General features: G+C 43.7%; 1 protein-coding gene across 1 annotated transcript; it reads left to right on the top strand.

The window, feature by feature from the left end:
• Window positions 1–3,013: 3,013 nt before the first annotated feature.
• SELENOS (selenoprotein S) lies at window positions 3,014–10,655 on the top strand. Its single transcript, XM_012764586.2, has 6 exons — window positions 3,014–3,182; window positions 3,874–4,008; window positions 5,526–5,632; window positions 8,212–8,301; window positions 8,395–8,467; window positions 9,977–10,655. Exons 1-6 carry the CDS (start codon window positions 3,107–3,109, stop codon window positions 10,057–10,059), a joined length of 564 nt encoding a protein of 187 aa, XP_012620040.1. The 5' UTR covers window positions 3,014–3,106; the 3' UTR covers window positions 10,060–10,655.
• Window positions 10,656–22,941: the final 12,286 nt, after the last annotated feature.

Raw genomic sequence — 22,941 nt, 5'->3', positions numbered from 1 at the left:
GTTTTTGTATATAATCAGTAAATGCCCTGGTTTTGAGGTTCTAAGAACTATAAATTTAGGAAATACATGTCTAGTTTTATATATGTGCATAATTAACATAATTTAAAGGTTACATTGGGAATCTATAAGAATGTTTGTTGTTGAAAGGGGTGGTTACTTGTATTCATGTTTGAAAAACACTGTTGTTTGATTGCCATCTTTGTGATTAGCTACCAACATCCTTAATCCCACCTTATTGCATATACTTTTATCAGTTTACCGTTGCCACAATAGTGCTACATAACAAACCACCCCAAAACTCGGGGAGGGGGGTAGGGGGATTATCAATGGCGATTCTCATATCAAGCTCTGCTTATCAGTGCAGTCTATGGATTAACTAGGGTGGCTGGGCTTTACATGTCTCCTAGGACAAGCTGGATAACCTGGCAAAGGCACAAGTAAACATTAGAGGCTTCCTAAGGCCTACATTGAAAAGTGACGCACTACTATTTCTGCCCACTTGCCATTAAGGCAAGCCACCTGGCCAAGTACAAAGTCAAAGGGTGGGAAAATACACTCCTCCCACCTTCAGGCCATAGCAAGGATATGACTGCAAGAAGGAAGGATGAATTATGGCCAATCATTTCCTCTACCGTGGTTAGTGACAGGTGGCAATTCTGGTTACTGTCCACCTTTGTCTTATTTTTGTAATTATATTGAGTAATATATTTGCTCAAATAATTTATGGTTCTAGACAAGCTAGGTGAGGTGATACGCCTGATTAAAGGGACAAAGGTAATCCTGGCTAGGAAGAATTAGTGACTTGTATCAATGGGACTATAAGAACAATGTGCTAGGAGCTGAAATGAAAGCCCATCCATACACTCCAATAATTTAAAATCTATTTGATTTTAGTTGAATATATTATTCATTATACTGTATGTACATATGTATACACTGTAGTTCACAGTAGCTTATAAAGGTACTTCTTTGTATATGTTTAAAATGCACGTTCATGAGTTGGTACTGGTTTCCATTTTATATCGCAAAGTTCTGAGTGAAAAGAATTGTTTGTGTTTTCTTAATGATAGAAATTAATTGTTCCAATTTATTCCATCTTCATGATTACAGACTTACAGGGCAGGGAGGATAAACAAGGCAAATAAAGCAAACTCTTCCCTCCCCCCCCCCCATTTAACCAGATGCAACATTTTGGCATTTTTATGACATACAGGTTGACTTAATTCTTTGACATGGGTTGAAAGCTGGCAACAGCAAATCTTTGCAATTTAGGATCTTCCTCCATAGCTATTCTGTCTTAATTCCCTAGCTACATTGTGAGCTCTGAAATGGTGTTCACTGCAACATTCTTGAAGTTTTCAAATCTTAATCTGACACCTCTGTTAAGACATGAACTATCTCTTAAAAGCTTCTTAACTAACCCAGGCCACCAGTCCTAACTGTTAAGTTACAATAAAACTGCTCCCAAGGCACTGGTTGAAACTTTTGCTATGAGCTTCCTGAGGGAAAAAAGAGGCCCAAACCAATTGCTTCCATGAACAATGACCCAGTATGGTGCACCTAATGTCCTTTGCATCATAGCAAAAGAGGTCAGGCAACCTTGCTCATCCTGTCTAGTTTATCAGTATTTACATACAAGGTATATTTAAAGCTGATCCCAGACCAAGTATTGCAACCATAATCCCAAGAAGTTCAGTTTTGGCACATAAATACTCAGTTTTAGCACTTAAAGATGCCAGAGCAAGTGAGAAATCACTCTAAAGCAGAGTGATGGTTCATCATCTTTTACAAGTGAGAGGAAAATATTAAGAAGGAGGAAATTAAACTCCCTCCTTACCACACATACTGGTGAGGGGGAAAAAAAGAAAAAACAAAACAAAAAAACAAAACTACTCCCTCCTAAACTCCTCATTAAATCAATGAGCTGTCTTCACAGTCTATAGACAACATCCAGAGCCCTCAATTTCATGATTTGAGGAGTCTACTTTCAAGGTGGCTGTCAAGTGGAAGAAGAGCTTTCAGGCTTTTTTCTGCCATGGCCCATGAACTCCAGTCCTTCAGTAGGAATCTCCTTCTCTTTTATTGCTTTCTGAACACACTGCTGGGAGAGCCTAATGAAGTGGGTGCATGAGTCCCTGCAGCCATTCCCCTTTGAGAAACATCTTGGAAAACCAACGATTAAAACAATGGTCCTATTCAGGCTTGGTGTCATGGCTTTCCCATGCTGCTCCCCGCGATGGTGGCAGCACAGCATTCTGATGTCATCACCTGTTCAGTTATTTTTTTCACTTTTTTATATTCGTAATTCCCAACTCTTCTTCTGAGACACAGCTACATAGGTGCACTTCAAATGCTTCTCCGAAGAAACCTCAAGGTCAAATATCTAATAGTGTGGTTATGGCCACCATAGAGGTGGTGGCATTTTTGAGTAGTGGAAGAGAGTGGAGGAAGGCATTGCAAGCAGAGGAAACAGCAAGAGTACTATCATAAATAATTCTGTGATAATGTCTTATGACACATGGTAAAATTCGACACATGTTGGAGCCATTACTTTGATTATTCTTTCGCAGGAGGTTTGGATTTTGAGGTGGGGACTTTCTTGGGCTGAAAGGTAACACCGGCCGCCCATATTTCGTCTTTACTACACCTTTGTGAGGGCGGACCTGGGCTGCAAACCTCAATGGCTGAGAGTCTTCAACCCGCTGATGTGCCCAGCGCCAGGATGTGGGCGCAAATCGTCTCTCCGGGCGACACCTAACCTCCTTGGCTTCAGTGTCCAATTAGTGAAAAAGTAAAAATTCGATAAAGTGAGAGAAGTCAGACGTCCACCCTCACAGACGCCAGCAGCGAGCTTGGACCGCAGGCGCTCTAGCCCCGGCCCTAGGCGAGCATTGGGCCGGTTTTCGCCTTGCCGCCTCGCCCCGCCCCCCGGGCGCACCCCCTCTGCGATAGGCCGAGCGCCGGGGCGGGGTCAATCTGCGATTGGTCGGGACCGCGGTGCGCCCGGGCGCGCCACGTGTACGTAAAGGCAGACCGGAAGCGTCCGGCTGGAGGTGACGCGGCTGGGCCGGCGGTGGCGGCGGCGGCGGCGGCAGTAGCAGCCGCCATGGAACGGGACGGGGAGCCCTTGTCCGCGCGGCCGGCCCTGGAGACCGAAGGGCTGCGTTTCCTGCACGTCACGGGTAAGTCGCTGCGGGCCGTGATGCAGCGGGGCTTGCGCGGCCAGCTCCTCGGCGTGCCGCCATGTTCGGTGGGTCGTCCTCCGCTGCGCGCCGGGCCGGGTGGCCGGCAGCTGGGCGTTGGCTACGCACGCAGGCCCTGGGCAGCAGGCCCGGATTTTGCTCGGAGGCCTCCCCGGAGCCGCGCTTCCCTGAGCGGCGCCGGCGGGCCCTAGTTTGCGCAGGTCCTTTACTTTGTGCCCAGCAAGCCCTTCCGGTTGCAGTTGCTGGGGTCACTCGGTTCTTGGCGTTTGGTTCTAGGCACCTCCTGCCCCCACATCCATACACATTTATAACACCCCTAATTGTCACCCCTTTGTGTGTGTGTGGTTCCCTAGGTCTAAAAGGCCTTTCTTTGCCTTCTTGAGTCGGATAAGCTTCTCTTCACCCTCCAAAACCCAGCTGCTGTGTCCTCCGTGCTCCGACTGCTTCCTTGACTCCCCATATGGTTGAGAAGTCTTACTTCTCAGTGATCCCAGAATTGATGCGTTTTTTGCTCATATTTTAATGGTCTGCTTAGGAGGCCATTTCCTCAATTAGACCGTGAAGGTTTTGAGGGCAGGATCTACGCTTATTTTGTCTTTGTTGAGTTTTATGGAGAAGTCAACTAATAGTATCATTTTTTAAAGTTTTGAAAACTTTTTTTTCTTTTCAGTGGGCTCCCTGCTGGCCACCTATGGCTGGTACATCGTCTTCAGCTGCATCCTCCTCTACGTGGTCTTTCAGAAGCTTTCCACCCGGCTGAGGGCCTTGAGGCAGAGGCAACTGGACAGAGCTGCGGCTGCTGTGGGTTAGTGCTTGTTAACAGAAATGAAGGCAGTTGCTTTACACCTTCTCTAATTATTTAAAAGTTAGTCTGTTGTTGAGAGTAAGAAATACATGAATCTCATTCGTATGGGCCAAGGGAAACATTTTATACCTCTGAAATTGATTTTTGTGCGTGTGTCATTTTTAGAAAAAATTTTAGATATTTTAATGAAATGGAAAACATTTCTGGTGGTGTGTAGAACACTCATCGGTGCATACCTTGTTGGATGGTTTTTCATTTTATAGGCTGGGTTAATAGGAAAACTTCATAGTTTCTCTCTTCCTGTGCATCTGCCTACTAAGGCTTAGTTATCTCTAGAACCAGTGTGAGTGAGGAAAACTCAACCTTAGTTCTTCATGTCCACCTCATTTTGATTTTCACTTACTTACAGACCTGATTTCCAGTTACATTGGGCTGTTGCAAAAATTCTTTCCCTTTGAAAGGATATCCTTTTCACTAGTTAGAATTTACAGTTTCTGTGGACATATCCAAAAGAAACGTTAGGTGTTCTGAGAATAGTAGTATATAATTAAACAGATATAAATTGTCATTTATCTGAGTTACTATAGTACTAACTTTAGGTGGAAAGCTTTGGTTTACACCAGCTGAAAACATAGGTTAAGGCCAGGCAACATGGCTCACGCCTGTAATCCTAGCACTCTTGGAGGCTAAGGTGGGAGGATGGCTTGAGGTCAGGAGTTTGAGACCAGGCTGAGCAAGAATGACACCCTGTCTCTACTAAAAATAGAAAATTAGCCAGACATGGTGGTGCGCACCTGTAGTCTCAGCTACTCTGGAGGCTGAAGCAGGAGGTTTGCTTGAGCTCAGGAGTTTGAGGTTGCTGTGAGCTAGGCTGATGCCACAGCACTGTAGCCCAGGCACTGTAGCCCAGACTTCAGAGCAAGACAGGAAGAAGGGAGGGAGGGGGAGGTGGGGGAGGGGAGGGAACACAGGTTAAACTATGTGCATTTCTATTCTTAATGCTAGTTGGAAGGAGTTTTTTTCTTTTCCATGGAAGCAAATACCTAAGAACCTCTGCCTCTTTCTTATAAAGATCTGGGCTAATTAAGGGATGAGTTCAGGAAACTTTATCTTTCCTTGGTTGTCTTCTGGTCAACCTGGAGATTGTGGGTGTTGGTGAGGTAGCCAAGTTGTGTAGTGGAATCTCTGTGTGGCATCAGACCACTTACATTTCATTTGTAGGGCCACTATCCTGGACTTTATGAATTGAAATTGCTTGAGGAGAGCTCAGAAATCTGCATTTCTAACAGGTTCTGGTTATGTGGATATTTAGGGCTAAGAACTATAGCTAAGCAACATATTTTCCTGCTCCCTTAAGCAAGAAAATATATGCAGAGAGGGTAGGATTATTCATATAAAAGCATGCTTTTTCATTGTCTGATGTCTGCCTTTCTGTACTTCTAATAATATGGAGACTCCAGAGTTTCCATTTTATATTATACAAGGTGCTTTATCTCAAATTTTTTCTGATATTTTAGAACCTGATGTTGTTGTTAAACGACAAGAGGCTTTAGCGGCTGCTCGTTTGAAAATGCAAGAAGAACTAAATGCACAAGTTGAAAAGCATAAGGAAAAACTAAGACAGGTATGAACTGATTTTACTTTGAGCACATATGTAGTCTTAAGAAATTGAGGGTTAGTGGGTAATAATGCCTGTGTGTGCGTGTATGTTTTTATTTATAAACTTCTAGGAGGAGGGGGTCCTATCCCATCAGATTCAACTAATTGTTTCCAAATCACTTTCACTTAGTGTTCTTTGTGAAATTTTTTACTGTTTAGGGTAGAATTAATCTTAAAGAAAGGTATCTTATGTTTCTGTTTTTGCTTTTTATTGACTCCTTTATAGCAGTGTCACCCAAAAGAATTGTGTGTCCAGGTCTCATGCCACCAGACACAGAATACACATTCAGTGTACTGTTGCTCCATTGCTATTTTAAGCTGGTGTCTCATACAACCTGGCTTGGTGGGGCTGCTCTTCAGTGGATCAAAGAAGAGCCAGGGAAGGCAGCAGTGGTCTCTCTAAGGGTCGTGCTATATTAAAGATGGAGAGCAGGAGATGGCGTTTTGAAAGATTTTTTTTAAGGCACAGGGTTTTGTTGGGGGTGGTAGGTGAGGGGGAAGGAAGAACCAAGGATTACCATGAGCAGCCAGGTGGATCGTGCCACTCTTCATAGGAGTAAGGTCACCCACCAGCTTTGACCTGATCCTCAAGAGGACCAAATGTAGACTCTGCTTTCCAGTTTCAATCCACATGGTTCTGGGCCCCTCTTCACGCTGTCAAAAGAAAGTCTCCATCAACTCTCAGACAGCAGAGAATTTGGTTGTCCTGTGGTCTTGCCTGGGTCTTTCTAGTGTTTTCCAAGGTCAAATGCCTTTCTGTTGCTGTTGGCAGCTTTGTTGTTTCCATATAATCATCCACTATAGGGTTGGTCTCCCCAGCTTGGTGGGAGCCTGAAGGGAAAGGACAGAACAATACCATACCATACCCTCCCTCCCTCCCTGGTCACTCTGTCCCAGTAGCCTTCAGTGTTCATGTCAGGTGGTTGCCTATATTCCACTTATGCAGTCATTAATCTATAAAATGTACTATTATTTAACTTTTTTTTTTTTTTTTTTTTACCACACATGTAAAAACAAATTCTATGATGTAGGAATCTATACTGTGGAAATTAAGTCTCTCCCCTGCTTGCTTCCCCACCCTCCACTGCCCGGGCATCCCATAGTAAGTTTTTTAGGTATTTTTCCAGAAATATTTTATCCATATATAACAAATACATGTATGGGTCCCTTCTTACAAAACTGGAAGTGTAGTATACATATATGCCATTTTGAACAGTTCTGTTGTAGTTTTTTTCTTCCCTGATTTCCTGCTATTAATTGTTGTTTTGTTTCTATAGCTATACAATAAGTTGAATTCCTTCTATGTGTCAGAATTCAATGACTTTAGGGTCTAAGTTTTGTGTGTGTGTTAGTAACATGGCTTGCTCATTCATTTTGCTTATGTAGCTGAAAAAATCTTTTAAAAGGTCACTGTTAAAAAATGTGATGTGAGCCTCCTAACACTGGAAGAGGGACAAAAAGCTTATTTCAGTTTAAAAATTGTATGGCATGTGTAGTTCTGACTGAACCTTCCTAACAGTTAAATCAGTCTCTTGTTTATGTTGTCAGAATTTGTCAGCTGTGGTTCCATTCAGATGTTCTTGAGGGCTAGCTATAAGTGTAAAACAACCTTTATGTCGAGGCAGTTCCTACTTGACATTGCATACTTGCAGACTGTGGAAGCAGGAGTTGACAAGTATTTGGATTTGGTAGCAATAGATCCTGAATGCTGTGGAGAAATTTCCTGTATCTGTGCTTTTTGAGGCATCTTTTCGCCTATCCTTGTGAGGTCACAGTTTAATTGGAACCAGAATGAACTGCAGTTTGGGTCTGGATTCCATTGGCAGTGAGAGGTTTAAGTGAACTTGGCATGTGAGTTGCAGTACTCAGTTGCTGGCAGGAGCACTCCTTTTCAAGCAGTGGGGAGCAGAGGGAAAGGTCAAGTGCATTGTGTTCCTTTCTGCCTTGGGAAGCCATCCACTATATGACTCTGAGCTTTGTCGGGTGCTTATTATTGGGCATAATTTTCTGCTGAGATTAGTTTTTCCTTGGGTTTTCTTAGTGCTTGACTTCCCAAAGCACTTTCCAACTCTCCTCTTCTTCACAGCTGAGGTGGAGGGCTTAAGTGACTTTCCCTAGAGCATAGCCAGGAGGCAACAAAGCCTGCTAGCCACTTTTGTCATTCCAAGTCAGAGTTCTTCCACATTACTGAAAATGTCCTAATAAGAGTGAGGTTCAGAAGAATGGAATCAATATTCTTATTTTCTTGAAAACTTTTGCTTCCTTTAATAGTATACAAAAACTAAAGTTTCTGTTTGTGAATTAAATGCACTCCTTATTAACCAAATAAAATGAATGTGAAGTTTTGTTTTGAAGGACATTTAAATTAAGTATTGTCATAGGCAGGTACAGTGGCTCATGCCTATAATCCCATCACTTTGGGATTACAGTGTTGTATCGAGACCCCATCCCTACAAAAAAATAGATTTGTCATAATTAGCATTTTCTTTGAGAAAGATGGTAGCTTATTAATTTTTTTCTGTACAATATGTCATTCTTTCTCAGCTTGAAGAAGAAAAAAGGAGACAGAAGATTGAAATGTGGGACAGTATGCAAGAAGGAAAAAGTTACAAAGGAAATGCAAAGAAGCCTCAGGTGACTGGAGATTTTAGCCAGCTAACATTTTTCTTAGTAGATGAAGATTTATCAAGAAGAACGTTTTAATTGTTTCTATGTATGTTCATACAGGAAGAAGACAATTCTGGGCCTTCTTCTGTCATCCCAAAACGAAAATCTGACAGAAAGCCTTTGAGAGGAAGTGGTAAGCACTAGCTGATGTCAACTGTTAATGCATTTTCAATGCTTATAGGATATAATTACCTTTTAAAATCAAAATTCTGTTTGTTTCCTTGTCCATAAAGTGAGCCCAATTCCTAAGCTTTGGATTGTGAAGATTAAATAAACAGATGCAGAGCACCTGTTAGGCCCTAATTGGAATGATTATAGTTGTGGTGTTGTGTTCTGCGTCCCACCACAGCCCTGTCAGCGAGAGCTGGGTAAAACAGGGACTAGCCTGCCCACCTTGCACATGAGTGTCAAGGGGTGTGATTTTGGTCTTTCTAGTCAGGGCCACCTGGTTTCTTGCAAAGAACTTTCTCAAGAAGATGTGGACAGATGTGGATTCAGAGTATTTTCATGTGTGCAACACCACCCTGGGCACTTTAAGTGATATCACAGCAGTCTTTATCTCGTCCTTGAGGAATTTCAAATCTGTGGGAAGGTGGGACTTGCACACAAATGAAAATAAGTACTCCTTTGTGATTCTGGCTAGGAATTGCAAGTTAAGGCTGAGGAAGCAGAGTGCAAGGATACTAGAACACTGTGTGGGAATCAGTTCTAGGCTGAAGACTTGTATCCTGCATGGGAGCAGAGGGGCAGGCAAAGGCTGGAGGCCTGCTGGAATCTTTGAGGACTGAAGGAGATTGGGACAGGGGCTCCAAGGCAGCCTGGCCACAGACTTGACTGACCTTAGAGGCTGAGCTCTCATCCCCTTTGTGTTGGGAACCAAACCTGGCTTGCTGTAGGGAAGTGATGCATCTGGAAAGAAAATGCTATTTTAAAACTTTCTCTTGCTGGAAGCCTATGTGCGGACACCATAGAAAATGTAATGCATGATGTGCTTGCATGCGTGGCCTCTTTCAGTGTCCCCAGCAGTCCTGAGCTGGGGCTTTAACTAGCCTGGTTTTACAAGTAAGACATGGGGATTTATCATCCAGAGATTCCACTGCAAGTGAGGAAAACTGACTCATTTAAGGTCTAGCGGGCTCTAGAGCCTGAGCCTTCAACCAAGTCACCAATTGTCCTTTGGGAAGCCCATGGGTGAAAGGGAAAGGAGGACTCAGGTGACCTAGTTCTGACTTGTCAAAGGGGCAAGATCCATTCTGTTTTGATTTTTTAAAAATCTATTTTCTGTAGTTTGAACAACCCTTATTTGAAAGTGTTTATTTTACTAAGCTATGATAGGATCCTTCATATATTTAAACCATCTTGAGAGTGTTTTTGGTGAGTTTTTTGCATGTGTTTTGAGGAGTTAAGACCAAGAAGCTGAATGGCTTCTTTTTTTCCCACCACAAAATTGATTGAAACTGCAATCGTGATAGAAAGTATTTTTTTCATACCATAGCTAAAAGTTTTTTTTAAATGTCCATGAGAACAGAATCATATCTTTGTGTAGTGCTTTGCATGTCAAACTGAGAATTTTATTTTTGATATAAAATGTTCCCAGATTTCCAACCATCAATTCTGTTCTGCTTCCCTTCTCTTATTCCAGGTTATAACCCTCTCTCTGGTGAAGGAGGTGGAACCTGCTCCTGGAGACCTGGACGCAGAGGCCCATCATCATCGGGCGGATGAGGCTAAGAATCTTGTTAGTGTCGCTTGTGACGTTAACAAGACGAATCCGTAACCCTCGATTCAATTGCCTTACGCACACTTTTCACAGTGACTAGCCAAGGGGAAGGGGGTTTATTTCCGTTCTTTACAACTGCATACTTGAGGGCTTCAGTCAGCACATGGTATAGACGTTGCCTCTAGGCATAGGTCATTGGTCACACTCCACTTAAAGACAGTGATTGCATCCATTGATAAAATGGTTAATTGCTAGTTGGTAAGTAAAGGCCTCTAGATGATTAGCAGTCTTGATAAAGAGGCCTAGTAATGATCTTTTAAGTTAAAGTCCTTGCTGATAGGACAGTCTCTGTGACAGGTTGCGTTGAATGATGTCTTCCTTATAAATGGTGAGCCCACCAGTGAGGATTACTGATGCAGACAGTTGATGGGGTTTGTTTCTGTATATTTATTTTTATGTACAGAACTTTGTAAAAAAAAAAACCTGTAAATATTAAAAAATGTGCCAATAACATTTTTAGCATCTTTATTAAATTCAAGGAGATTTCTTTATGAACTTGAATTTGTCTGTCAAACATTAAACATCTTTTTAGCACTAATAACCTCCAACTATTACTATTTATTTCTCTACTTATTATTCTTCCCCCAAAACAAGTATGGCAAGTGGCAGACTCCTTGGGGTTTATCCACAGAATCAGGCGCTTGGGGTTTAGTTTGCCGAATTAATAGGATAAGGAAACATCTTGCCCAGGTTTCTGAGAGCCCTGTTGGTTATCTCTCTTTTGCCGTGACTCATTTGTTATGTTCTTGTCTAGAAGCTGTATTGGGGTTTTCTGTAAAGGGCCAGATAATAAATATTTCAAACATCATAGGCCACATAAAATCTCTGTTTGCATAGTTTTTGGTTTTTGTATTTTTTAAGGATTATGGGGTGAATTTGGCCAGTAGGTTATATAAATTAGTCAACATTTATTGAGTATCTGATGCAGGTAGGATATTCCATGGTTGTCTCTTTTGACACATAAGGAGGAAAGTGCAGTCTGGTTGAGTGGTACTTAAAATCTCTTGGGGAGGGCCATGGGTAAAGGTTGAGGGAGAAGAAACAGGACACATGAGCTGTGTGATTATACACAGCTCAGCATAGTTAAGAGCAAGTCTTTGAGTCTGGAGAGATTTGAGTTTCATTTGGACTGTGAAGAAAATTGGGTTCAGGCAGAAGAGAGATTGGTGGGAACAAGTTGGGCCCTGTGAGTTTTGGGAAAGTCTTAGACCCTCGCCCTTACCGGGTTCATCAGACTTCAGGCTTGAGGGGAGTTTTCGGTCTCATTTGACTTGATATCACATTTTCTACATGCCTCTCCTACAGCCTTCCCTTCTTCCACCATCTATGACACTATGCAAGCTGGGTCTTACACCCATGACAGCATACACCTCTCTCCTTTGCCCATTCTGCCATGGCCTATAGTTTTCTTTTTTTTTTTTTTTTTTTTTTTTTTTAGATAGAAGCTCGAGTGTGAACCTATAGTTTTCTTGAAAACATTTTGTATTTCTCCAATTTCTCTTCCTTTATTTGCTGTTAACACATTGACTGCCACACACACACAAAAAACAGGAACTTTTCCTTGGGGGCACGGTGTTTTATTAGAAAATAGAGATACTAATAGAAATAGAAAACTGTCATTTAAAGGTAAACATAAATAGAAAAAATTTATTGACTTCTATTCATTTAATCCATGTTTTTAGAGTTGTCAATATTAATTGTAACAATAAGAACATCAACAAGTAAGATTTTATATATGCTTCATACAGCCCCTGGGGTCAAAACTAGAGTGAATTACATCTGTCATGGCCGTTAATGTGTTAGATCCATTCCACTAAAACTTTTTAAGGTCACCTGTTGTGATAAGTCTGATGGCTCATTCTCAATACTCATTTTAAGTTAGCATCCTTTGTAATAAACTCTTTTTAGGTGTATGGTGGTACACACCTGTAATCCCAACTACTTGGGAGGCTGAGGCAGGAAGATCACTCGAGCTCAGGAGTTCTAGTCCAGCCTGAGCAACATAGCAAGACCCCATCTCTAAAAACAAAGGAGATGGGGAGGTTCTACTCAAAACATGTAAGAGAAATGAACTTGCCAGTGTGACCTCTGATTTGGAAGATGTATCCATTAGCTTTGCTCAACATCCCAAGCCACTCTGAACTTAACAACTTCAAACAACCATTTGTCCCTAAGATTCGACTGCACTCGGCCCGGTTGATCTTGGCTGTACTCACTTGTGCGTCCGTGGTCTGCAGGGTCAGCTAGAGGCTGCTTCACTCATGTCTGCCAGTTGGCTGGCGGTCAGCTGGGGCAGGAGGTGACTAGCTAGCTCCAGCTTGTGCTCGTGGTGACGCAATTTCAAGAACAGTGTGGTGCCGGGCGTGGTGGCTCACGCCTGTAATCCTAGCTCTCTGGGAACCAAGGTGGGCGGATTGCTCAAGGTCAGGAGTTCGAAACTAGCCTGAGGAAGAGTGAGACCCCGTCTCTACTGTAAATAGAAAGAAATTAATTGGCCAACTAATATATATACAAAAAATTAGCCGGGCATGGTGGCGCATGCCTGTAGTCCCAGCTACTTGAGAGGCTGAGGCAGCAGGGATGCTTGAGCCCAGGAATTCGAGGTTGCTGTGAGCTAGGCTGACACCATGACACTCACTCTAGCCTAGGCAACAAAGGGAGACTCTGTCTCAAAAAAAAAAAAAAAAAAAAAAAGTGGGCTGCAGCTTTTCAAGTTGCTGCTTGCTCCACATTTTGCTACCATCCCATTGGCCAAAGCAATTCATGAGGCTAGTCCCAGTGGGGAAAGACTGCCTCTTGGTGGGAGGAGCTGTAAAATCACATTGTAGGTGTTGCTGCAGGGAGGGGAAGATGCTGGCCATTTGCAGAAGTAAATCCTCAAGGGGAATTCAGCCCCTATATACACCTTTCAGTCTGTGACATCTCTCCCAATCTGGAACAAGGCTGTACCCACTTGAGTCATGAGGACCATCACCAAGATTTAGTCAAGAGAATTGCCTAGCAAATGGGAAGAATCCTGCTCTGACCAACCCCCAAGGAGCCTGGAAGATGGCCTGTGGCAGTCAGGCTTCCAGCAGGAAACATGGCACGTGCAAACTGGTTGACTGAAGAATGTGTTTAAACCGAGGAACTATTTGTCCAGGTTTAGGCATGATAGAACCCTGGAGGCGGCTATCATGGGGAGCCATTAATGCCTCCAAGCCTGAGAGGAGTCACCAGAACCCAAGGAGAAGACCTGTATGGAGTGGGCCACCTGGCAGACAAGCCTTCCATAGAGACAGCCAACTCCTAGTAACCCCTGAGGACAGAAATAATACTCTGACCTCAGTCTCCTCCCACCCACCAGTCTCCTGCCAATGCCTCCCATTGGCTGAGCCCAGCTGGAAGCCGGAGCTCCTGGAGATGACGTCAGTAACTGCTAAGCTCATTAACTGATGCCTGGACTCAAAGTGACGCTTACAGGTTCAGTTGTATGCCCCAAAAAGATACGTTGAAGTCCTCACTCCAGACTCTGTGTATATGACCTTACTTGGAAATACAGCCTTAGCAGATGTAATCAAATTAAGATGAGGTATACTGAATCGGGGGGGGGGGGGGGCCTAAGCCAATATATTTGTCTGCTAGGGCTGCAGTAACAAAAGACCACACGACTGCATGGCTTCAACAGCAGAGACTTATTCTCTCATGGTTCTGAAGGCTAGAGGTTAGGGAAGGTGCGGGCAGGGCTAGTTTCCTCTTAGCCTCTCTTTGGTTTGCAGATTTGACACCCTCTTGCCTCGAGTCACATGGTCTTCCCTCTGCATACCCAGCCCTTGTGTCTCTGTGTGTCCTAATCTCAGAAGGGCTCCAGTCAGATTGGGTTAGGGCCTACCTAATGGCCTCATTTTAACTTAATTACCTCTTCAAAGACCCTATCACCAAATGCAGTCACATTCTGAGGTACCTCAGGGTTATGGCTTCAACATGAATTTTGAGAGGATACATTGAGTCCGTAACAATCGGTGTCCTTATAAGAAAAGGAGAAGAGACACAGGCACTGACAGGAGGTGGCCGTGGGAAGCCACAGGCAAAGATGGGAGTGGTGCAGCCACAAGCCTAGGAATGCCGGGGGCCAGAAGCTGAGAAAGGCAAGGAAGGATCCTCCCCTGGAGGCTTCCGAGGGAGCAAGGCCCTTCCCACACCTCAGTTGTGGACTTCTAGTCTCTAGAACTGTGAAAGAATTAATTTCTGTTGTTATGAGGCACCCAGTTTGTGGTCATTTGTTACCGCAGCCACGGGAAGCTAATGCAGTGGCCTACAGTCAGCTGCACTGTAGGAATTTCCCTCACATATTGTGGGCGATACAGGCTTGGGAGACACATGTGGCATGGATGGGCCACTGGTAACTTGGTCAGCCAGCCCCACCTGACAATGCTCTCCAGAGATGGAACAGAGGACGTTCTTTCATCAAAGCACAAAGCAGGTGCTGGTGAGGGCCACCGGCATTCTTGAATGGCACTGGCAGTGGCCGTCGGGAGAGAGGCTGGCTGAGGACAGTGGGGAGGGTGTCTGTCAGCCCCTCCTTATCCACTCTCCACCTGGTTCCACCCCAAGAGGCCAAACTGTCTGAGCTGCCGCTAACCCACCTGTGCAGTCCATTCGGGCCAGTCCCTGGGGTGCTGTCCCCCGGCCACCCTGCAGATACGAACACCACTCCACAGTGAGCCCTGAATCCCACTTTGATAAGATGGGCCAGCAAGCCTCATAATCCACCCTCCTCCTTCTGACACCTTGGAGTCCACTACTGGGGTTCTTCCCAGCCTCCTGCTGTGACCTCCCACAGTGGGCCTGGCACTTTCCCATCTGGGATTTGCTGGGGTGGATCAAACTCCTCCTGTGGCCTGGAGGCTGTGACGAGCAATGGGGTGAGACCGGAGAGGACAGGCACCTGCCCCAGATGCACCCGTCGAAAAGTGTTTCTGCAGGAGGACGCTGGAGGTGGGGCTGCAAGGAAGGGATTTAGAGGTTCGAAGTTCTCAGCCTCCTCGGTGTCACCCCATATTTCAGGGGCCCACTCCTTTCCCATCAGCGTCCTTAGCATGAGAGATCAGACAGGGTTTAGCGCTTAGTTGGCCATGCCACTCTGCAGCCCTTACAGCCAGGCCTGGACTTGGCCTCAGCTATTTCCCTCCTGCACCCTACAAGGATGAGGAGGTTCCAACAGAGCTTCTGATTTTCCTCTCGTGTTCTGCATTGCACCTTCACGTTGTCCTTTTCCCTGTGTCCACACGCAAGGGCCATCAGAAGCAGCCAGTGACCCCACAGTCTTCATAATCACCCTTGTTGCCATGGTGCCTGGTTCACAGTCATTTGGTCTTCATCGCTTTGCTCTGCTCCTGTCCAGAGGGATACTTTGCCCGTGATGCCACTGCATGCCATGGGCCACCAGCTTCCTATTGCTCCTTAAATAACTGAGCAACCCAGTCCCCTACCACCATTTTGAGAGTAGGTTTCCCAGGCCCACATCATTACTCATTAGGAAAATGCAAATTAAAACCACAATGCAGGCCAGGCGCTGTGGCTCACGCCTGTAATCCTAGCTCTTGGGAGGCCGAGGCGGGCGGATTGCTCAAGGTCAGGAGTTCGAAACCAGCCTGAGCAAGAGCGAGACCCCGTCTCTACTATAAATAGAAAGAAATTAATTGGCCAACTGATATATATATAAAAAATTAGCCGGGCATGGTGGCACATGCCTGTAGTCCCAGCTACCCGGGAGGCTGAGGCAGAAGGATCACTCGAGCCCAGGAGTTTGAGGTTGCTGTGAGCTAGGCTGACGCCACGGCACTCACTCTAGCCTGGGCAACAAAGCGAGACTCTGTCTCAAAAAAAAAAACAAAAAAAAAAAACCCACAATGCAATACCATTACACACTAATTAGAAAGGCTAACATTTAAAAACTTAGTATTCCAAGTGTTGGTGAGAATGTGGATGGACTGGAATGCTCCTGGTAGGAATGGCAAATGGAAAATAATTTGGCAGTTCCTTAAAAAGGGGAATTACACCTACCATACAATCCAGCCATTCCACTCATAAATACCTACCCCAAGGGAAATGAAGGCGTGTATGCGTACAAAGCCTTGCACATAAATGTCCCCAGCAGCTTTACATGTAATAACACAAACTGAAGTCAATGCAAAAATCTATCATCAGGTGAGGGGATGGATCAATTGTGGTGTAGTCATAGATTGGGATGCCACTCAGCAGTAAAAGGGAATGAACTATTGACACCTGCCAGAACATGCATGGATTTTAAAATAATTATGCTGTGTGAAAGAAGCCAGACCAAAAAAAAGTACATACTGTATGATTCCACTTCCACAAAAATCTAGAAAATGCACAATAATCCATAGTGGCAGAGCAAAGAGCAGTGGTTGCCCAAGAAGTGGGTGGGGATCAGGGAGGGAGGGATAACAAAATGGCACAAGAAAACTTTTGGAGGTGATGGGTAAGTTCGCTGTCTTGATTGTGGTGATGGTATGTCAAAACTGAAATTATACATTTTAAATTTGCAGTTTATTAAATATCATTAAACCTCAATAAAATTGTTCTGAAAAATTCTCTCTGTTCAAATCATTGGCAAGATTTCTGTCAGCTGACTGACCCCTCATGACACAGGTGGTTCTGCTGTGGGCCTGGAGCTCTTGGTGGCATCTTGGAGTCTCTGTGAGTTTTGCTCTTTGAGGTCACAGAAGTTGAGAAAGGAGTGAAGCAGAGGTGGTTTGGCCTGGTGTATGTTCCAGGTAAAGGTCATGGGCAGTCCCGTGACCAAGCTTAAGTGACGCAGCTTCTCACCCTGTTCCTGATGTTTGCGCTCATGTATGCAGTAACTTACAGGTGAAGCCGTTGGCTTTATCAATATGAAATATTTAAACATTGTATGCATTTTGCAATGGCATAAATGTTCATTTCTGATTTGACAATTGTTAAATGCATAAATGTTCATTTTTTTTTCACCAAGCAAAACATTGGATTGGGAAATTTCATGAAATCCAGAAAATGTAGAGAAGAAAACAAGCTATACAACCCAGTAGAATTTCCTCCTGTTAATTTCAACATGACTGAAGAGACATTGAACTGCTCTGCTGGCAGCAGCTGAATACCAGGGCTAATGGCATTTTCAGGCCACTTCTGGTTTGTGATAATGAAAGCAAGTTATCTTTGAGACTTCCTTTCTGTTTACTAGCTACGAGAACACATTTTCTAAGTGCCCTCTGAGTTCAGGTTTTGGTGGCATCTGAACTTTCTTAGGGGGACATTGCCAAGGCAAATAGTGTGTAGAATTCCATGACACCAGTTCATGAAGGCCAACAGATTAAAAATGGCATTTTCAGGAGAAATGAAAACAGAAGTTTCAAAGAGGTTAACAGCCCCTTGGAGGGGAGAAAGATAGGCTCACTGCCTTTGCATTGGTGTTGGAGAGGCTGATGAAGGCCTGATGATGTCGGCCACCTCTCTGACCTTTAACCCCGCCTTTCCTCCCACTGCACCCTTCCTCCATGCCCACCAGCCCCCATGAGACATCAGGGTTTGCCCAAGAAGGCATTCAGATGAGCTTTTGCATCATGAGCACAGCACGTTTGATGCTGTTGGAGGGAGTGTGCACAGTACAATGTCCTGAACGACTCCCGATTTTGTGCAGCCATGTAGTGCTTATTTGGACCCTCAGATTTCAGCATCGATGGGCTGCAGACGACCTTTCCCTTGTGAACTCCTCTGCAGCGTGTGATGCCCGGGCAGGTTCAGGAAGACAAAAGCTTCTCAACTAGCATTTACAGCCATACACAATAACTTACACTGGCTGAGGTTTTGCATCCATTGGGAGATAAGTGGCCCATTTCTCACAAGAAAACAGAGACTTATGGCTTTCAAATCAACCTAAGTGTCAGAATCACTTGGAGTGTGTGTGAAACCCACACACTTGCTCCAGAGTTTCATTCAGTTTCATGATGCAAATGGTAGATTCTAGCTGACATTTTTTTAGTTCAGCTCCTCTCATTTTACATTTTACGGTATCGCCAGCTAGTTAACCACAAACCCAGAAGGAGGATATCACCTTGGAAAATTCCAGAATAGGTGATAATTAGAAATAGGTTATTAGCCATAAAATAAAATGACCATTGTTCTATTTGAGCCCAAGATTAAACAAATGCTCACTTAACAGAAATAGCTACGTACCACAAGAGGGCGCCATTGTCACAAAGTAACACTGCCTTTGCCCAACCCTTTGTTGTGTTCAATATCACAGTATCTAAGATTTTGAAAGATTCTGAGTTAAAAAAAAAAAAAAAAAAGAGACATGGCATGAGACCCTAATATCATGGATAGTCCAACAATAATGTACAAAGAGGAACAAGTATAAAACGAGTGGAGAAATAGATTCTAAGTACAGGCATTTTGATGATTTAAGAAGGCTCTTAATATTTCCATAATGGAAGAACACTCAAAGCACATGTTCAGAAAACTAGAAAGTAAAAGTTCAATTAGATCTCTGAAATTCCCTTAAGCAGTTGCTAAGGGGTGAGTGACACAATTTGAAAGGAAATATTTTGGGGATTCTTGCATACAGCATTTGAGCCTGGGTTCTACCTCTGGTCCATTGGCTGGTCACAGCATTCACTGGTTGGCTATCTAGTTTTGTCTCTTTGGGCCTCAGTTTCTACTTATGTAAGACAAAGCAGTTGTACTAAACAAGCTGTCAAGTAGAATCTATGGCCTCTGCAAACATTTTTGGGGAAGTTAACTTGTGGAAAACTTGATACCGTTTTTTGTTGTAGTTGTTAGGTTATACAATCATGTAATAAAAGGTCAAAATGATATTTTAAAATATCCATGGGGAAATCTCACTCACATCCTTCCTTTCAACTCCCCTCATTTTCTCTTGCTCCCCATGGCATCACTTTTATTTCTTGTGCACCCTTCTAGTGTTTCGTTATGAAAATACTTGGAAGATCCTTATTCTTTCTGCTTCCTGTTTTGCGCCATGTGGAACTCTTTCCATTCAGTGTAAAGAGAGCCTCTTTGCTGTGTTTACCGCTGCGGAGTATTTCATTCTCTGACAGATGCACCATTGTTTTTGTTTTTGTTGTTTAATTCATTCTCCTGTAGGTGGACACTTAGGTCTAATCTTTTACTATTACAAACAATGTAGCAGAGAATAACTACATACAAGTGCCATTCTGTGCTAGTATGGTTAAAGGGAAAATTCTCAGAAGTAGGATTGCTGTAGTAAAATTCTCACAAGTAGGATTAAGTAGTAAATGCACTTGTAATTTGTAATGTTGACAAAATTGCCCTCCAAATGGGCTGTACCACAGCTCTCCCACCAGCATGTTGGGAAAGCTTCCTTCCACAGACCCCCCAACAGACTGTATCATCATACCATTATTAATTTGGATTCCTAGAGAGGTCTTAATCACCAGGTCTGCATAACAACCCTATCACCATCAGGTGGGTGATAAGAGTATTTGCCACCCACCCTGGCATGGGCTTAATAGCATAATAACAGGATGTAGGGGAGATCAATGAAGCCGGGTCATTTAGCAGCAGGCATTATGGTGTGCATGTTTTCTTATCCTTGCATTGTACTCCAGGTGTTTGTAGATCCAGATTTCTGTTGCCTCAATTTGTAGTTGAAACCTTCTTCTGCAGCTTGAATGTTTTTCCCAAGCAATTTTATGCTTCATTAAGTCTCCAGTGGAACAGAGCTTGAGCTACACATCTGGCTCATCTCCACAAGGCGCCCAGACCTGACCCCAGCTGTTTAGCCCTCAGGTGGCCATGCTGCTGCCCAGCTGACCAGAGCCTGGGTCCCCTGGGGGGAGAGGTCCCTCCTGTGGATGGAAGCTTTGTCTTTGCGCAAACTCTCCATCTGTGGAAACCCTGGCGCCGCCTTAACGATCAATGGCATTTCTTGGCAGAGGCTGGGAAAGGCAAACTTCTCTGCTACACAAGGATTAAGTCTTAGACCAGAAGCAAACTTTCCTCTGCCTCTGCAGTGAGCTTATCTCTCAAACAACATTCAGGCTATTTCCCAATAGAGCCTGTGCTGGCGCGGCCAACGTTTTCTAGTTAGTTAAGATGATATCCCATCTGGCCAGCATGCAGAGTTGTGCTAGATTTAAACGTCTTCTCTCTGTCTTTCTCATACACACACACACACACACACACACACACACACACACACACACACTCACACACATACAAACACATATTTGTGTGAGAAACTCTCAAACTGACTCAATGTCAGAACGTACAGAACTGATAAGCAGAGCAAGGTCGCATGAGGAGGCATGGAAGGACATTCTAGCACAACCAGGGTTTGGAAGCCAGATCATAACACAAGCCCTGGTCACTTGCCCTTTCCTGCATGGAAATGCTGCAAATAGAAGGAAATATTGAGCAAAATTAATAAACAAATGAGGACCTTGCCTGCCAGTTTAATAGAAGCATTAATAATGAAGCAAAGTTTTATTAGGTTAAGAGAGGTTAAGTGGTAATATTAGTAAAGTGGTCAATATAGATTTTCTTCTTTACAGACAACTATCAGACCCTTCTGAAAGGATGTACTATTATAACTCTCTTCTCGGCATTCACTGTTTCTTAAAAGAGGCATTTTTAAAGGTTTTAAAAAATTATTACCACTTTTTCCAGAGACCCCTGTTTGAGGCGTGAGTCCAGAAGCTTCGTCTTTAAAGAAGCCCTCACAGGGAACTCTTGTCAGTTGTTCGAGGCTTGCTGCCAACAATTGAGGTATTTACCAAGAGTTTCCAAGAAATTGCTGCAAATTATATGAAATGTTATACCTGTAACAAGCTTTCAATGTATTAGCAACAGAAAAAAGTGTAAAGTGTGTGGGAACAAAGTTGCAATTTGTGAGAAAATGTTTAGTAAGGGTAAAGTAGGTAGACATGCATTTTAATTCTGTGTCAGAGAATCACATTCATGAAAACAGGAAGTGAGATAATCCGGCATTTTTTGAACACATTTCTAAATATTGGTCTAGAATTACTACAGAGGAGCCTTTAGCTTGATTATGTGCAAAGATCCATTTAGAAACAAAAATTCGGAGCCACTGAGCCCCTGCAGGTGGGACTTGCTCAGTGTAGCACTCAGACCCCATCCCACCATCCTCACCCCGACCCAGCACAAATCTACCTCTTGGGCTGGGTATGTGTCATTAGGATTCTTCATGGGTTTCCCTTATGGGAGTTCCTGATTATGGTTAACACCTCCTCTTTTTTTAGGATGAGAAAACTGTCAGTGACTCCCTCAACTTAACAGAGAAGTTCCAAGTGTAGCAAAATCAAGAAACCTGGTATTAATATCATGATAATTCTTTCCTCACTTTATTGCAGTGAAATGCCTATAAAATCGAATCAACCTGCCTCCTCCTCATCTTTAAAAATGAATTAGGGCGAGGTGGGCAAGTAGGGCAAGAAGCCACCCTGGCCTCTAGGAGGTTTTGGGGAAGAAGGATGTGTGTGTGTGCACTGGGGCAAATGTCTGAGACCCTTGCTGACCTCCCTGACTCCCTGCTGGTATTGGCTGGTCTCTGGACAGGCCTCCATACTGGGGCTACTAGCTCTGCCTGGCCTTTCAGGCCTCTGGCTGCCACTGAAGTCCTTGGTTTCAGGTATTTGCTTCCAGAAGTGAAATCCCTGCTTAGGATAGCCTTGTCTCCTGATCCAGGCCCCTTGCTGGGACACTTTTGGCTTTCTCCCCAGGAGAACTGCCTCCATTTCTTCTAGCTGTGCTGGAGCTTCCACTCTGGCTCCTTGCTGGAAGCAGCCCCTGCCCCCATATTCTTCTTTCTTCTCCTTCCTACCCTCCCTTGGCCTGGCATTCCTCTTTTCCTAGAAGGACTTCCCTTATGTTTTCTTCTCCTTCTCCTGGGGACTGTAAGCCTTCGGGGTCAGCCTTTAAGGAGAAAAGGGTATCCTCTCTACCTGTCAAAAGAAACATCCCCAATTCAGCCTGCAGGTGAGGTAGGGGAGGCTGTTGACCTAGGAACTGAGGGACAACCTGGAACCAGTGAATTGAGGAGGACAAAATATTCATCATCCTCAAAATATTATTCCCATCACATGTTTATGTGCTTTTCATTGGATTTTAGTTTAGAAGAGGAAAACCAGACAAGTCTAAAGCACATTAGAAAATATTGAAATCATTGACTATGTCTTAAAGTTGAACATCTGCATCTTGCCAGATTTGTGCTTTATGTAAATCATTGTGAATTATGGGGCTGTTGCTGAATTTGGGGGATCTGGTGACTCCTTGGCATTTGTGGTTTATGGTCTTACTGGAAACCTCTTTGGACGGTTTTTGAGCCTGTAATTCATGGTTGTATGTTCTGTATTTTTCCCAAGACCACTGCTAGAATCCTGTATTCACTGCATAATGAGTATTTTATTTTTAGGTGCGGATCACCTCTTAGGGAGGGAGTCTGTGGGAAGGTGGGTAATGAACTATTTTTGACATAAATCACAAGTGTCAAAGAAAGTGGTAATGTCCAAAGAATAAACAAGAGTGACCACCATTCAGTTGCAGAGAAGGTATATGCAGCTACCACTGCTTGGTATTTTAAACTTTGTAATATTTCAATTATTTGGTCATATTAACAATGAAGAAAGATCCAAGGATTACCCCATGCTTGCTTACTTTCTGTCCCTAATTCTTGGGTTTATTTGATTCAATGAAGTGAACTTTTTAGGCCCAGGGAAATACTTTGTTTTTCAAGAGTTTCATTGGAAAACCCCAATGTATTGGCAACTAAGTAACAAGACTGATAT

The sequence above is a fragment of the Microcebus murinus genome, chromosome 7 (genome assembly GCF_040939455.1).
Source record: "Microcebus murinus isolate Inina chromosome 7, M.murinus_Inina_mat1.0, whole genome shotgun sequence".
Taxonomy (NCBI): Eukaryota; Metazoa; Chordata; class Mammalia; order Primates; family Cheirogaleidae; genus Microcebus; species Microcebus murinus.
This window is presented reverse-complemented; position numbering and strand designations above follow the sequence as displayed.

Bases quoted from the DNA above. Each gene is read 5' to 3' on its own strand.
- SELENOS (XM_012764586.2), top strand. From the start codon at position 3,107: ATGGAACGGGACGGGGAGCCCTTGTCCGCGCGGCCGGCCCTGGAGACC. The intron at 5,633-8,211 runs GTATGAACTGAT...ATTCTTTCTCAG, and splicing joins ATAAGGAAAAACTAAGACAG to CTTGAAGAAGAAAAAAGGAG. The intron at 8,468-9,976 runs GTAAGCACTAGC...CTCTTATTCCAG, and splicing joins AAAGCCTTTGAGAGGAAGTG to GTTATAACCCTCTCTCTGGT.